At 36.3% G+C, this 17480-nt stretch overlaps 1 protein-coding gene and 1 pseudogene across 1 annotated transcript in view; one reads left to right on the forward strand and one right to left on the reverse strand.

Moving 5' to 3' along the window:
* The window catches only part of KDM5A (lysine demethylase 5A), a 93764-nt gene that overhangs the window by 30315 nt on the left and 45969 nt on the right, over positions 1-17480 (reverse strand). The window contains exons 12-18 of the mRNA XM_069489853.1: positions 16250-16412; positions 15045-15164; positions 11212-11406; positions 4825-5006; positions 4332-4456; positions 3699-3849; positions 2266-2380 (exon numbers count right to left, since the gene is read on the reverse strand). Of these exons, the coding sequence (XP_069345954.1) occupies positions 2266-2380; positions 3699-3849; positions 4332-4456; positions 4825-5006; positions 11212-11406; positions 15045-15164; positions 16250-16412 (1051 nt within the window). The remainder of the gene's footprint in view (positions 1-2265; positions 2381-3698; positions 3850-4331; positions 4457-4824; positions 5007-11211; positions 11407-15044; positions 15165-16249; positions 16413-17480) is intronic.
* On the forward strand, positions 9558-9623 carry LOC138397757 (U7 small nuclear RNA; annotated as a pseudogene).

Raw genomic sequence — 17480 nt, forward strand, 5'->3', positions numbered from 1 at the left:
AGGTCAAAAAAATAAAAACAAACAGCAAATTAAAAGATATAAATGAGTAAGGAATAGATACAGTTCAGGCAAACTACTGATTCTAGACCTTCTTATGATCTCACCATCACAGCACCAAGTATTCAGGTATGACAGTTAAATTAATAAATATGCTTCTCTGTAATTACTTCTATCTATAGTCCTACTTTTAAAATATGATCAATTCACTCAACAAGTATTTACTGACTGCTGACTTAGATGCGGACACTGTTCTAGAAGCACAGCGTTGAGTAAGACATAAAAAGTCCTTGTCTTCAAGGAACATATATTCCTAATACAGATGGCCAGACAGTGAATATATGAATAAAATGTTTCAGTTAGTGTTCAGTGCTCTAAAATAAAACAGAGCAATATAACAGAGAGTGACCAGAGAGGGCAAAAGGCATATTACATAGTAATGTTGGTCACAGAAGACAGAAGAACTGAAACTAAAATTAGGAGGAAGTAGGGGTGGAAACATGACTATCTAGAGGAAGAACCGTTCAGGCAGGGCAAATAATAATTGTAAAAGCTTTTAAAGAAGAATGAGCTTGGTGTATTGCTACAAGATGGTAAGGGAGAAATGTAGTTAAAGAATAAGCAGAGGTCAGATTACATAGTCCCTTGTAGATTATAATGAGTCTGGATTTCATCCTAATGGCATTGGGAAATCACTGGAGAATTTTAACCACAGGGAGTGATATGATTTCATTTATATTTTAGATGATCACTCTGACTACCAAACAAAAAGTAAAATGTTGTGGACAAGAGTAGAAGAAGGGAAAGCAGTTGAAAGGCTGTTGTGGTAATCCAACGGGCAGATTCTAGTAGCATAGAACATAGTTGAAGCAATGGAGATGATGATGAAATGGTTCGCTTTGGGATGTATCTTTGAGTCAACAGCAGTCAGCACTTGTTGAAAGACTGGACATGGGGTAATAAGGGATATAACAGAATCAAGGATTCTGATTCACTATAAGGCTTTTGAGATGCCTTTTACTCTACCAAATGGAAATGTAGAGTATGCAGCTGGATATAAAAGTCTGCAGAAAAGAAGAAAAGCAGTCACTCCTACAGATTTTGGAATCAACAGGACATAGGTGATATTTAATGTCACTGGACACCTAGTGTAAAGAAAGGGCTGAGACTCCTAATATACTCCAACACTCAGAAGTCAAGACAAGGAGAAAACAAACAGTAAAGAAGACTTAATTCTTCCCCAAAGAACCTGAGGCTAAAAAAAAACAAAAAACAAACAAACGACGACTTAAGAGAAAAAATTGCCAATAAGCTAAGAAGAAAACTGGAAAGTTACAGTGTCACACATGTTTAGAGAAGAACATCATTCAAAAAAGAAAGAGTAATTAACTACCAAAATGTTCTTATGAAATGGATTAAAACAAGAACACAATTGACAACAGATTTCACAAGTTGATAACCTTGATAAAAACTATGTTATACACCCTACCCACTCCCGAAACAGAAAAACACACTCCTACCAGGGTGGGGAACCTGCGGCCTTGGAGCCACATGTGGCCTTCTGGATCCTTGAGTGCGTGCGGCCTTTTTACTCAATCCAAATTTTACAGAACAAATCCCTTTATTTAAAGTTTGGATTTGGTCAAGGGGCTGCACTTGGGGATCTGGAGGGCCACACATGGCCTTGAGACCACAGGTTTCCCACCCCTGTGGGCCCAAACTATCAAAAGATTACTATGTAGATTAATATATTATATACTTAATACATACTTTTGAGATTTTACATATTCATTAAACAATCAGGGCCCTGGTAATTTCAGAGCTCTGCATTTTTAAAAGCTCATGTATTAATAACTCACTGATGTATGCAGATTCTTTTAACTAATCTTTTGCATTTCAATTACATCTGTGTTAAATGGGGGTTCTGGCCTAAAGTTAATATAGAGAAAAATAATTTTTAATAACTTTTTTTACAGAGACAGGATCTCAACTCTGTCACACAGGCTGGAGTGCAGTGGCCCAATCATAGCTCACTGTAATCTCAAATTCCTGGGCTCAATTAAACTAGCCTTAGTTTAAAATTATAAAAGGGAAATAAAAGCTAAGAACAAAACCAAGAGACTGTCTACTAAAGGACTTTAAATAGCAGCATATATGTGAGAAAAGAAACAGAACAAAAAAACCAGTCCAGACATACCATTCTGTTAACCCGAAACAGTAGCCCACATGACAAAGGATATCGCCCAAGAAAACAACATCATACTCCACCTTTACTTGACGAGCTTGGCTGATGATGCATGAAAGGCTAAAAAGCTGTTGGACAAAGGCCTTCAATTCTTCCACTGTCAGTTTGGTCCGAGTCCTTCCACTATCTGGACTCTGCCTGATATGAAATAATATTGAGATGTAAGTAAGAAAAATTCACAGTCATTCTGATATCAAAGGGACTCCTAGTCTCTTCAGAATTCGAACCTAAGCAATCCTAAAATCCTAGTGTTTGAGGGATTCCACTGCAATGGTGATCACTTCAAAATAGTTTTTAAGTTCTTCAGTTAATGAATGACTCAAAGATTTAACTCTCCACGTTACAGTCCCTCCAATCTACAAGTATTAAATATTTTAAACATTAAATAAATTTCTCATAGTGGAATATTAAGTTTATTGATAAAACTAAATCCTGTATTTCAAGAAGCTTAAAATGTAAAACAAGGGCCATTACCCTAGGAGACAATGAACCCTCTGAAACTAGTTCAGTATTTTATGTATCTATGCATTTTTCCCAAGAGGGTCCCTAAGCTTTTACTAAGTTCTTGGGGTGAGGAGGTTGTTGTCAATGAAAAATTAAGATCCACTGATCAATACCTCTAAGAAAGGTTCTCCAAAGAAATGGTTAAAAAAAAAATTACAAATTAATTTAAAACCCAATGTGAATTGCTATAGAAAAGGCCATTCATATGAAAGGAACATATTAGAATGACTATGAAATAATATCACAGAAAATTTAATAGACATGGATTACATTAAATCAAGGGTTCACACTTCTATGCTCCATAACAACCACCTCTGCATCCATTGAGGGTACTCTTTGCTGCCACCTGCCTTCAGCCTGTAGTATCATTTATTTACAAATATTTGCTGTACACCTACTGTGCGCCAGGTGTTGTTCTAAGCACAAGAAATATGGCAATGAACAAAAAGACAAAAATCCCTGACCTTCTAGTCTAGTGCACATTCAAGTGGGAGTAGGGAAGAACGGAGGATATGGACAATAAATAAGTAAATTCACAGAACAGAAGGTGATAAGGCTAGGAGAAAAAGCAGGAAAGAAGGATAAGAAACGTGCAGTTGTATAAAGGGTTGTCAGAAAAGGCCTCTCCAAGAAAGTAACGTTTAAAAAAAAAAAGGACTGGAAAGAAACAAGAGAACAAGCCACCTGGATATGGTGGGAAGAGAACTCCAGGCGGAGTGAAGAGCAGGTCTAAAGGTCCCAAGCAGGAATATGCCTGCTGTGTATGAACAACAGCAGGAGGAAGAGCACTGTAGGGTAGAGCAAGAAAGAAGGGAGAGCAGTTGGAGATAAGGGACGGAGAGGCATGGCCACAAGACTTCAAAGATAATGTAGGGCCTCACAGGCTACTTAAATTTTGGCTTTTACTCTAAAACAGGAAACCACTGGAGAATTAGGCTCTTCTTAGGTTTACCTGTGTTTCTGCTTTTTGCTCAGAAGCAGCTGAGCCACAGAAGCACAGGTCTCAGCTTCTTTTACAGCATCCCTGAGTTTTCGAAAGAGATCATTCTCTGGGTATTTCCTATCCTCAGCATCCTCCAGCATTACTCGCAATTCAATCAAATCTGTAAAAATAAATAAAAAGCCATATACTGTGACTACAGACACAAAAAGCCATTCTGAAATCTTCGCCAGCCTAATTCAAGCAGGCGTTTCTATTAGTAGAAGCGTACTGCAGACGTGAACATCTCTCCAGTACGACAAAACCTCATGACCAGGCACAACATTCCTAATCCCTAGGGACAATTTTTCTCAGTTAAGAAAATTTCTCCTCCCAAAAAAGCCTCCAGTGACAGTCCACTGGTAACAATGGCTCCCCAAAATATACAACATATCCACTGAAAGTTAGATCTGTCCCATTTTATGTCAGCTTTTTCATTTAAAAGAAGATTCTCAAATTAAAAATCAAGTTTATATTCAACCAACCCATTAGTTTCACGAGGCCTAGATTTTTCCTTAATGGAGGGAAAAAAACATAAAACTAAATGAGGCTTCTTTTAAAGTGACAAAAATTTCAGTATATGCATACAAAAGGAAGAAATTTAACCTTTCTTGTGGTTGAAGTTAGCAGATAATGCTTCTGTAACACGACTGACCCAAGTGTCATAGGACTGTGCCCTGACTTTTACACCATATAGCAGAGACGGGAGGTCTTCTAATGGATAGCGGTATCTACAAAAAAAACAGTAAAAACAAAAAGCGCTGGAAATAAAAACCTCAAAAAACCAACAACTTGAAAATAAGTTTTAAGTATAATCAACTTAAGAAAAGCACAATGGCCAGGGGAATGGGATCTTATTTACATAAAGAGAAAATCAAAGCAGCCTACAGTTTTAGTACAGGGAGATAAGGAACACATGAAATCACCTGATAAAGAAACTGATTTTAGCTGCCAAGTTAGGGCCAACTTTAAAGAACTGGTTCTTGAGCAGGGAAGTGGACAAAGAGAATCAGCAGTCCAGAGACAGGGAAAGGAACAACTAAGAACAACCTGGTTTTTAAAAAAGGTAATGGAAGTTTTACAAGATACTTTTGGATACCTAAGACATTTCTTCTGCATGGGGCAGGGGCACAGATCAGTTGGATGGTAGAGACACACAAGCCGCTCAGGATTACAGGAGCATGTGAGAGCAGAGAGAAAACAGGTGGTTCTGCATGCTGAACACTGTCGCTCATCATCAGGAACAAGTTCAAACACTTCTTCTTCTGACATCAGGACACCCTGAAATACAATTTATGTCACTAGATCAAGTCTTTCTAGTCTTTAAAGCGTCAAAGAACTTAAATTATCATATTCTTTTCTACGGGTATATCTCTGATTTAAGGCATAAACACGGGAGGTACAAATAGCACATCAAAATGCTTTCTAAAATTAATCATTACTAAATTTTTTTTAATGTGCTACACCAAACTTTGGTGTCTGAGGATGCAAATTTGAGTGATAAAACTATTAATATAAAGAAATGCAAGGAAGGGATTACTATAAAGTCAGGATAGTCTTCTGAGGGGAGGGAGGAAAATTATAATTGGGAGGTGCTTTTGGGGTGGCTGACACAGTTCTATTCCTTGACCTAAATGGTGATGACAAGAAGGTTTACCAAATAATTCATGAAGCTACTATATGTTTGTTTTAAATGGTTTTCTTTGTCCTCTCTTTAAAACAATAAAAAGATTAATTTAAAAAAAATTACTATCCCCAGGGATAATATACCCTTGAACCAGATGAATTAAATGAGTATCCTTTGATCTAAAAATCACATTGATATGTACAAACATATGCAACGACAAAGTAGTATAAATAAATTAATGCAAATCAGAATATAATCTTCAGCATATCAGAAAGAAAGTCAAGTCAAATTCAGTATGCCAGTTTTAGAAAGTAAGAGCATATGAAGTGCATTTTACCAAGACCTCCATTTATGACAGATGAGTTCCCTTTACAGTTTCTGCTTACTTGAGCAAGGTACTTGTAAACCCAATTCTGCTATAAGAGCAAACTTTCTTCACTTTAACAAGGTGGGAACCTGATAATTTATTCACTGGCAGACACACTTCTTTCATTATATACTTTGTTCTTGATATCAGGTTAATCAGATGTCTGTTGGTCATATTCTCCTTTCCATTTTCCCACATTAGCATTTAGCATTTTCTTTATAAATTATTTTTATGCAAAAACAGTCCCAAAATGCATTGTAGGTGTTTGGAAAATGCTAAAGATTCTATCCCTCCCACTTTAAAGGTTAACAGTGAACATCAGCATATTAAAGGATCCAAGAAGTTTTGCAGTAAGGAACTGCATTTATCTTTTAACCCACCAATTCCCAAACTTTTCTAACCACAAAACAATTTTTCCTTGTAATGCCTTCTAACATATCATAAAGCTTATACTTTGGAAAGAATGTACTTTGGAAAGTCATAAATTATCAGAAGGGAATGGAGAGAAGAGAAAAACCAGAGATACAAATTAAAAGGCTACTTGAAATAATCCAGGTGAGATTAAGGAATGGAACAGGATGATGTAGCAGTAAGGAAAAGGGGCCGTGGGAGAGTGATGAAAGACTGCCAAAATAAACAAAGACAAACTTAAAACTGGATGACGGAAGGAAATAGATGAGTCAAGATCACACTAAGTTTTTACATAATGATCCTGGCACTTACTAAGATGGGCAATTAGGAAAGGAAAGTGCTTTGTGAAAGAGTAGAGGGGGAGGAGATGATATTTTATTCCAGATGCTGAAACTGAGATGACAAAAATCTAAACAGAAATGTGCAGACCAGGCACAGTGGCTCATGCCTGTAATCCCAGCAATTTGGGAGGGCAAGGCGGGAGGACCACTTGAGCCCAGGAGTTCCAGACGAGCCTTGACAACATGGCAAGACTTCATCTCTACAAAAAATTTAAAAAATTAGCTGGGCATGGTGACACATGCTGTGGTCCCAGCTACTCAGGTGGCTGAGGCAGGAGGATCACTTGAGCCCAGGAGTTTGAGGTTGCAGTGAGCTTTCATGATGCCACTGCACTCTAGCCTGGGCAACAGAGTGAGACCCTGTCTCAATATAAAGCAAACTGAGTGTGTCAAATTAAATTATATAACTCATGATTTCCCCTGTTCTTGGAATCAAAAATGGCACACACACAAAAAAGGAGTGTGAATCATAAATACAGCTTCCAAATAATGTAATATTTGGAATAATGTACAGCGGGCAAATAATGTAATCTACACACACACACACACACACACCTGTTGTCCCACAAAATGACAAGCATGCACATAAAAATAGGAGCAAAATATAAACAGTAAAGTAAATAATTTGTCTTCAAAACACTGTCGTAAACAAAAAAACAAAAAAGAAAAAAATGCAATAAGCATGTAGAAACACAGACTACAGATGGATAACTGGACATAGCCTCTTTCAAAGTGACAATAATTCCTGTGTTTGCATATAGTAAGAGGAAATATTAAGAGGTAAGAACTGAAACCACAAAATAATAGCTGAAAGAGTTAAAATTCTAAGAATGGATGACAATTCTTTGAAAAGGAGCACAAAAGGATAATAATAAAAGGTCAAAGGCTGAACCCTGCACACACCAGCAGCTGAGGAGATGAGGAAAAAGATAATTAGAAATGGGCAAATGTGATCAAAGAGGCTGAGGAGACAGTAGAGCAAATGTCAGGGAAAGAAACCACAGCAGCAATACACGGTGCAATAAAGAGGCCATGGGGATGGAAGACAAAGAAAGAACCACTGAACTTGGCAATAAAGTTGTCATTAATAAACTTTGAGAGTTTCAAAAGTATGACGGTAAGAAAATGACACTGATAATGAAGGGATAAAGAGGAAATGAGAGCACTGATCCCAGGAAAAACCACTTAAAAGATTTTTTGGAAGAGATAAAATGAAAGCTGTTCTTAGGAAAGACAAGTGGTTAACGCAAAGAAAGGGCAGAGATAAGTGCCTGGGAACAAGGGCACAGGTAGAAAGTTAAAAGAGGAAGAGTCTACAGAGAAATTTGATCAAACTATTATTTTAAAAAAAAGCATGATAGAGTCTCAAGAGATGTGCTATTCAAATTACCATAGAAAAAGGAAAAATAATGCCCCCAACAGGGGTGGGGAACCTGCAGCCTCAAGGCCACATGTGGCCCTCCAGATCCTCAAGTACAGTCCTTGACGGAATCCAAACTTCACAGAACAAGTCCCTTTATTAAAAGGATTTGTTCTGTAAAATTTGGATTCAGTCAAAAGGACAAACTCAAGGATCTCGGTGGCCACATGTGGCTCCAAGGCCACAGGTTCCCCACCCCTTGATGCACTTAAATTACAAAAATTCAAAAGACTAGGCAATAAGAAAATGAATTCCATCTTAAACAAACATATAATCAAAACAAGACTTTTAAGAACACAGGTATAAAGTGGGAATATAAACTATCAGGACATATATTCATATCTTCAAAAAGTAAAATATATTAAAATTAAAAAAAAGATTCACCTGAATCTTATTTTTCCTTGTTTCTATCACAGAAACAACTAGAAATGGAAATCTGACCATTTAGTCAAAATTCTTATTTTTAAGCTAACCTAAATTCTTTTTTTTTTTTTTTTTTTTTTTTTTGTTGAGACAGAGTCTCACTCTGTTGCCCAGGCTAGAGTGAGTGCCGTGGCGTCAGCTTAGCTCACAGCAACCTCAAACTCCTCGGCTTAAGCGATCCTACTGCCTCAGCCTCCCGAGTAGCTGGGACTACAGGCATGCGCCACTATGCCCGGCTAATTTTTTCTATATAGATTTTTAGTTGTCCATATAATGTCTTTCTATTTTTAGTAGAGACGGGGTCTCGCTCAGGCTGGTCTCGAACTCCTGACCTTGAGCAATCCACCCGCCTCGGCCTCCCAGAGTGCTAGGATTACAGGCGTGAGCCACCGCGCCCGGCCAAGCTAACCTAAATTCTTAAAAGTAACCATCTTTAAATATTTTGTAATAATATTAATAACATTTCTAGCATGTATAGCTTTATATTTTGGGTAATAGGTTTTTTCCCCCATTTACACCTGTATAAGGAGTAGTGAAACTAGATCAGTTTTACTGCTCCGATCCAAATCACAACTATAATATTTTTCTTTAGCCTAAATCTGTACTCATCCTCTTAGGATACTTCAAATCTAATAATATATAAAGTCCATCATTTGAGATACTTACAAATACACATAAAAACATAAGACAAACTCCTTAATTTTGTGATTATACAAACTTTCCTACCTGAAAATGTTATTTTCAAGAAAACTATGATTTTAGTCAGAGAGAAACAGGTTTCTATTGCATTCTACCATTTGAGTTATGTCAACAATAAGGTGTCATTCCAACCTATTAATTGTTCTTGGCTACTAAGTTAAACCTGTATTCTCCTAAAGCAGGGGATCTCAAACTAGTTTCCTCCTAAGTGAGCTTAAAAATGTGTCATATGCAAGAAAATAAAATTTTGATCCATACCTCATTCTATATATAAAACTTAACTCGAAATAGGTTACATACCTAAATATAAGAGCTAAAACTATAAAATAAGAAAACATAGAAGAAAATCTTTGTGACCTTGGGTTAGGCAAAGATTTCTCAGATATGACCAAAAAGTACAAACCATAAAAGAAAAACTGATAAATTGAAATTGACAAAAAATAAAAATGTATGTTCTTCAAAAAAAACACTGTTAAGGAAAAGACAAGCCACACATTGGGAGAAAATATTTTCAAATCATGTATCTGATAAAGAATTTGTATCCAAGTGTTACACAGCTCTTTTAAAATTTGCCTAGCAGGTTTTCCGGTTCTCACTGGAAGACACCCCCCTGCCCCCTCCCCACACACAAAAAACAAACCTAAAAACTAAAAAATTTTTTTAAAGAATTTATATCCAGAATAAATAAAGAACTCTCAAAATTCAATAAGACAACCAAATTTTTAAAATGGAGCAAAAGATTTGAACAGACACTTAACTAAACATATGCAGATAACAAGTACACCAGAAGATGCTCAGCATCATTAATCATTAGGAAAATGCAAACTAACCACAACGAAATACCACTCCCAACTTATTACAATGTGTAAAGTTGAGAAGACTAACCACATCAAGCATTGGTGAGTATGTAGGGCAGCTGGAACTTTCATATATACTGCTGGTGGAAATGTAAAATGGTACTACTTTGAAATACAGTCTGGCAATTTTTTAGAAAAAAATAAATATATATGTAGTATATGATGCAACTATTCTCCTCCTAGTATTTATCCAAGAGAAATGAATGCATATATCCATACAAAAAGTTGTACACAAATGTCCACAGTAGTTTAATTCCCAGCAGCCAAAAAATGGAAACAATCCAAAGTCCTTCCACAAGTGAATGGATAAACTAATTGTGGTATATCCATTCAATAGAAAACTACTCAGCAATAAAAAGGAATAAACTATTAATACATGAAACAACATGGAAGGAACTCAAAATAATTATGCTGAAAGAAGCTAGACAAAAGGTATAAATTATATGATGCAATTTGAATAAAATTCTACCTTAAAAATTTTTTTAAAAGATTAATGGTTTCCTGGGAATTGGGGGGGAGAGGCACAGGAGGAGAAGGTGATAAAGGGCAAGAGGGAAGGATCACAACGGGGCATGAGGAAACTTCTGGGGGTGATATATTATCTTGATTGTGGCAATGGTTTCATAAGCATATACATAGTCAAAACGTATTAAATTGTACACTTAAACACATGTAGTTTATTTTATGTCAATTATACCTCAATAAAGCTGTTTTAAAAATAGGGACAGAATATCAGGCAGAGAGAGGAGGGACATGTACAAAAACAGGAGGGAGCATTATGCAAACCTAGCGAGCCTATGTAAGGAAGATAAGAGGAATGGGCCAGGATAAGGCAAAAGACACAGATTTTCTCATGTATTTTCCAGTTCAACATGACAGATGTTTAGCTTACTCTAAGCATTGAAAACCCCAACCCTTTGTAATCCTTTCCTTCCTATCCAATAAATTATCTAAACGGCAGGAAAAAAGGTTAATTCAAACTGACAGTCTGTAATCATCAGAAACCTAACTTTTATTCAAGACAAAGCTCAGAGAAAAAAGGATTTAAATTTTCTTGTTTACACAAATAATGCTACATGTAGATTTAAAGGATATATACCTAAGAAATTCTACCTGACAGGATTCCAGTTTTAAAAACCTAGAGATAACATTAAGACTCCTAAAACTTTTTCAATCTGAAGAAACCAAAATGGCAATTTTAAAAGTATAAAATCTTCTATAAAGTAGAGATTTTTGTGTTCAACTCCTAACGGGACCAAAGATGCAAATGGATTCTTTCTATATATTTTAGTATATCCCATATGTAGTATCAAATATAAGAAATATGCTCAGCAAACTCACCATTTGTACAACAGACTCCCTTAATCGTGTTTCTTCTTCAGTCATGAGAGTCAATTCTTTGCAAACCATGGCAGCCAGCCCCACATCCAAGCATTCTGGATCTGCTGCCATCTTGAAAATGAGTTCCTCATGTGAAAAGACACAATGGCGCCTTAGCCGTCGGTAATGATTTACACACTGACGTCCAATGGGCAACTGAAAACAAGAGATTTCCAAATTAAATTGCTTGCTTGTAACATTTCAGAACAGAACCATTATTTACCCTCCAGATCCTGCCTCTTATCATAAAGAAGACAGAATAATAAATCCCATTTGAATGTAAGAGGCAACTGTAAATATTAACCCTTTATGACCCAATCAGAATTATAAATTTCTTCCCACAGAAAATTTCCCTAATTTTAAAGGTTAACTTCTGGCCTAAACTGCTGATTTTTTATATATTACATGAAGAAGCAGGAGTTCCTTGGCACATAAATAAGGCAGCAAACTCCTTTAGATCAGTGGGGTTTTTTTTGTTTTTATATAGACAGGGTTTCGCTCTGTTACTCAGGCTGGAGGGCAGTGGCATGAACACAGCTCACTTGCAGCCTTGAACTTCTAGGCTCAGGTGATTCTCCCGCCTCAGCATCCTGAGTAGCTGGGACTACTGGCACACCATGCCTAGCTAATTTTTTTTTTTTTTTTTTTTAAGAGACAGGGTCTCACCATGTTGCTTAGGCTGGTTTAGAACTCCCAGGCTAAAGCGATCCTCTCTCCTCCCAAAGTGCTGGGAGCTAATTTTTTTTTATTTTTTAATCTCACTATGTTGCCCAGGCTGGTTTCCAACTCCTGGCCTCAAGCCACCCTCCCACCTCAGGCTCCCAAAGTGCTGAGACTACAGGAATAAGCCACAGCACCCAGCCTTGGATCAGTTTAACGTGAGGCTGCCCTCACAAGAAAAAGAAAATCATAAAAATAAAAAAATTTTAAAAATTCAGGCCATAAAGGATTAAGTAGAAGTATTCGACATTCAAATTTCCATAAAACAGGCCGGGCGCGGTGGCTCACGCCTGTAATCCTAGCACTCTGGGAGGCCGAGGCGGGTGGATCGCTCGAGGTCAGGAGTTCGAGACCAGCCTGAGCAAGAGTGAGACCCCGTCTCTACTAAAAAATAGAAAGAAATTATATGGACAACTAAAATATATATATACAAAAAAATTAGCCGGGCATGGTGGCTCATGCCTGTAGTCCCAGCTACTCGGGAGGCTGAGGCAGTAGGATCGCTTAAGCCCAGGAGTTTGAGGTTGCTGTGAGCTAGGCTGACGCCACGGCACTCACTCTAGCCCGGGCAACAGAGTGAGACTCTGTCTCAAAAAAAAAAAAAAAAAAAAAAACAAATTTCCATAAAACAAAAAGAGCAGGTGTTATCTGAAGAAAAACAAGAAAGAAAAGAAAAATGAGGAAAAAATACTACTTAAGCAAGCCACATTGCCTGACTTTTTATTTTTTTACAAGAACCAAAGCACAAGATAACTCAGATTTTAGCATCTGGAAATTCTTTTCAAAGCAACGAGCCTGGCAGAAAAAGAATTCAAAGAAGTGAAATTCTGAAATTATATACTTCATTTTCTCTAACAATGAAATAAGTAAATAACTAAATGATCATTTTTCATAAAGCAACAGATACTGTCTTTAAGATAAATTCTGAATATTTCTATAACTATCAAGCTGTAAGCCAACTTATTACACACACACACACACACACACACACTCTCTCTCCAACTTCAACTTCTTTCCTGTAATTAGGCAGAAAAACTTGGGTAACTAAAAGGAGTTTTGTTTGGATAAGAAAACTGTAATATAAAAGAGAAAAAAATTTAAAATAGACCTTTAAGAACCTTTTAGAATTCACCTACATTTTGAGAAAGGCAGAAAGGAATTAAAGGACTCACAGAGAAAATGAGGCTATCTCTGAATGAAGCAGTTTCCATATTCTTCAAAGAAACAAATTTTCCCACAGAAATATATATATTGAATTTATTAGCAATAATTGTCTGTTAACAACTCTTTCACATATTAATTCTTAGATATGTATTCTTTAAACATTTCTCACATAGCCTCAATAGAAAAAGTAGAAAAAAAAATCAAACTGTGAGATTTGCATTATTACAATATGTAAGGAAGTCACATAAAACTGATTATCTATTGTGGCTTATAAAAATTAGTCCCATTACTTTATTCTAGAAATAAAGCAGCTATAACTTTGAATTTATATAACACTCTTCTTCTAAAGAATGACAAGGGCTTTCACACATATCATCTAATTTGTGTGTGGTTATTAAGTGTATTTATTAGCATTTTCACATACCAGGTAAAAAACTTACACCCAGTGAAATTTAAAAAGCTGTACATGTTCACACAATAGTAAGCACGCTAAAGGTAGAAACCATCTCTAATTTATATCTGAATCATCCTGTTTCCTATCCTACACCTAGCCAATTACCATGAAAATCATAAACTCAATAAATGTTACTTGAAATTTTAAAAACAGAGTTTAACCCAAGGCAAAAAAACCCTAAGCTTAATCTTCTTCTCGCTAAATTACACTGCTTCCAAAGAAGGAAAAGTTTAAAATTATTGGATAAAATAAGACTATTCATTCTATTGGCCGGGCGCGGTGGCTCACGCCTGTAATCCTAGCACTCTGGGAGGCCGAGGCGGGTGGATTGCTCAAGGTCAGGAGTTCGAGACCAGCCTGAGCGAGACCCCGTCTCTACTAAAAATAGAAAGACATTATATGGACACCTAAAAATCTATATAGAAAAAATTAGCCGGGCATAGTGGCGCATGCCTGTAGTCCCAGCTACTCGGGAGGCTGAGGCAGTAGGATCGCTTAAGCCCAGGAGTTTGAGGTTGCTGTGAGCTAAGCTGACGCCACGGCACTCACTCTAGCCTGGGCAACAAAGTGAGACTCTGTCTCAACAAAAAAAAAAAAAAAAAAAAAAAAAAAATAAGACTATTCATTCTATCATTTTATTTATTATCCAAGGAAACAAAAATAATCTTTATATGTTTAACCACAGAATTTAATAAATTAAGATGCCCACAGTAAAACTTAAGATCCAATATTACTAAAGGATTTCCCCCAAAATGTTAAGAGGCAACAAAAACAGCATCACCAAAAGAAAAATAGTCAGTGTGTATTATAAATATACTCTACAGTCTTTTCCCAACCGACATAACCATAACTAGTTACTTTTCCATATCTACCTTACACAAAAGCAAAATAGCAATCACTCGGCATTATCACTTAAACAAAAGTATAGCAGCACACAAATATCAGTATTATACTCTTTTTAAAAACTTTTTTGAAAAGGAATACAGAAAACATAAAGCAGTAGGAAGAATAAAGTCATCTGATGTCAGAATAATTATAAAATAATTTTTTAAAAAAAAATCACAGAGCTAGATATTTAAAGATATGGCAGAATATTTGAAATTATCTCTATAAACCCAATCATCTTTATGAGATCCCAAAATGCTCACAGAAAGCAAAGATTAGAGGAACCATTATTTCCTCAGAAAAGGAGGATTCAGAAAGTATCAACTGACCTTTAAAGTTCAGAGTAAGGAAAATATAAATGGATGGGATGAGAAGTAAAGAACTATAAAATCTTCCAAATAAAAAATGCAATGGAAACGCCACTTAACTTTCTAAACTACAACACCCACTGCAGTCTCCACAGAAATATTCATGAACCCTACCCTAAGCCCAGAGAAGTAAATATGGCAACTAAGCTGCATTTTATAGGAGTGTTGGTAGACATACTACAGCTACTTGCTATAGAACAGACCCAGTCAGCAGTACAGAAGTTCACAGCTTCAGCAAAGTTGTAGCCCTGGTTAAATCCAGAATGATAGGCACGAGGAAACGTCACAACAAACTCGCCAGCACACTGATTGGTCCTGTACACCTAAATGCAAATTGGGAACAGGGATACAAAAAAAAAAAAAACCCAAAATAAAAACAATAAAAACAGGAAGACAGATTTTATCAGTTTCAGAAACATTTTCTAACTTAAAAACAATAAAACATTAACTTACACATATCAGAAGATAATACCAGGGTTTAAGAAGTAGCTAGAATCAAATCCTACCTTCTTAAAATAGTCGCTGAAAATAAATTATAATACATGACAAGAATTAGCAGCCAAAAGAAATTCTCAAAGAGAAAATATTACTCTCACTGAGTTATTAGTTTACTAACTTGATAATATTTTTTCAATTAAGAGAATTTTTTTTATTCCTGGGTTGTAAACAGTGGTAAAGAATAGAACTTCCTACTACCTTTGGATAATTTTTTGGAAACCAACTAAACTTATTAGCTCACACATCACACGAGATGTCCCCAAAATCAGTTTTCCTGAATCACTTCGTTTTATGATGACACTGTTTCTATTGAAAAGTCCCAGACTTCAGTATAAATTCACTCTTTAAAGACAAAGTAACACCACGAATGCTAATCTACTTTCTCATTAAGGTTATGATAAATATTTGATTATATGTGGCAAACATTAAATTTATACTTTATCAAGTGCAGCAGCTTAAATTTGAGAATCATTTTAAAAACTAAATTGAAAAGTAGAAAAGGTATTTGTGGTATATTTTTACTTCATTATCTCATGTATTAAAAGCTGTGAAATCTTTACATGAAAAAATAGGACAAACATTAGTTACCAGAGCTACCACTTACAATACCCATACTTTGGTTAAATAGGGATAATAAAGAATATGAGATTTTTGTTCAAACCAGGATATAATGTTTACTGAAAACAGAAGGTTATTTGAATAGGTAGCTATAAATAAAGTATGATTCACCTTAAAACACTACTACTTAATCAGATAAAAGTTGTTCCCTTTAGTGTATGAATTGTAATTTGGCTAGATAACAAGACCTTTCACTTCCAATTACAACAAAGCATTTGTTATCATTCTATCTAATCAAAAGCTAAAATAACTTTAAATTAAAATTACTAGAGGGAGACATGAAAAGACTCACAGGCACACCATGCTCCATTAGCACATTGGGGTTCATGATGGTGACTAACTGATGTAGAAGATCAGGCTGGGATTCAAATAACTCAGGGGCCAGCTCCCTCATCACCTCCTCCAGTTGTTCTGCAGCATGAGATGGCACACCATACCATGTCTTTGGCTCTCCCCTAGCAAAAGAAATAACTGTTTAGGTAACACATGGTACCAATGAGGCCAGGATCTCTGATTCAAACCCGCTAAATTATAATTAACTTTGTCTTATCCTATGGCCACAGATTGTATGTCCTGAATCCTGGCAACCATCTCATAAACCTGTGCTCTTGTTCATAATAGGAGGTAAGGCAAGAATATATGGATGGATAGATACATACTTATCACTACCATCAGAAAAGGAACTCAGAACACACGAACTCTTTAAGGTAGATTGGTAATAGTAACTTCAAACAGGAAAGACACCGTTTGAAGTAAGCACTGTTCCAAAGGATACTGACACACTACTTGGATTCACGGGTCCAGTGGATACTCCAATCATCCCCACAATGATCAAAGTCAGTCAGGGCTCTCTAGCATACCTCTAAATAACTTCATTGAGTTCAATTTTACTATCCAAAGAAATATGCCAAGGCTAGACATTATTGAAGCTTCAAATATAGTTCTATCTATAAACCTTAAGGATCAAAAACTTGGCATCATTAATCCACTAGTCTTTAGAAAACTAGAGTTCATTTAGAAAATTAAGTTGCACTCCAAGGAAATGGATTTAATTAGTCAAGCTATTTACAAGCGGTTGTATTTCTTAATCCTCATGCAATTCACAAGACTATAGAGCAGTGCTGTCCCCAACAGAACTTAACTGCAATGATTAAAAATGTGCTGTAATGGCTGGGTGCGGTGGCTCATGCCTGTAATCCTAGCACTCTGGGAGGCCAAGGCGGGAGGATTGCTTGAGCTCAGGAGTTTGAGATCCCCTTCTCTACTAAAAATAGAAAAAAATTAGCTGGGCAACTAAAAATAGAAAACATTAGCTGGGTGTGGTGGTGTGCACCTATAGTCCCAGCTACTCAGGAGGCTGAGGCAGGAGGATCCCTTGAGCCCAGGAGTTTGAGGTTGCCGTGAGCTAGGCTGACACCACGGCACTCTAGTCCGGGCAACTAAGTGAGACTCTGTCTCAAAAAAAAAAAAAAAAAAAAAAGTTCTGTATCTGTGCTGGCCAATACAGTGACTCCTAATCACAT

Source organism: Eulemur rufifrons, chromosome 16 (assembly GCF_041146395.1).
Source record: "Eulemur rufifrons isolate Redbay chromosome 16, OSU_ERuf_1, whole genome shotgun sequence".
Taxonomy (NCBI): domain Eukaryota; kingdom Metazoa; phylum Chordata; class Mammalia; order Primates; family Lemuridae; genus Eulemur; species Eulemur rufifrons.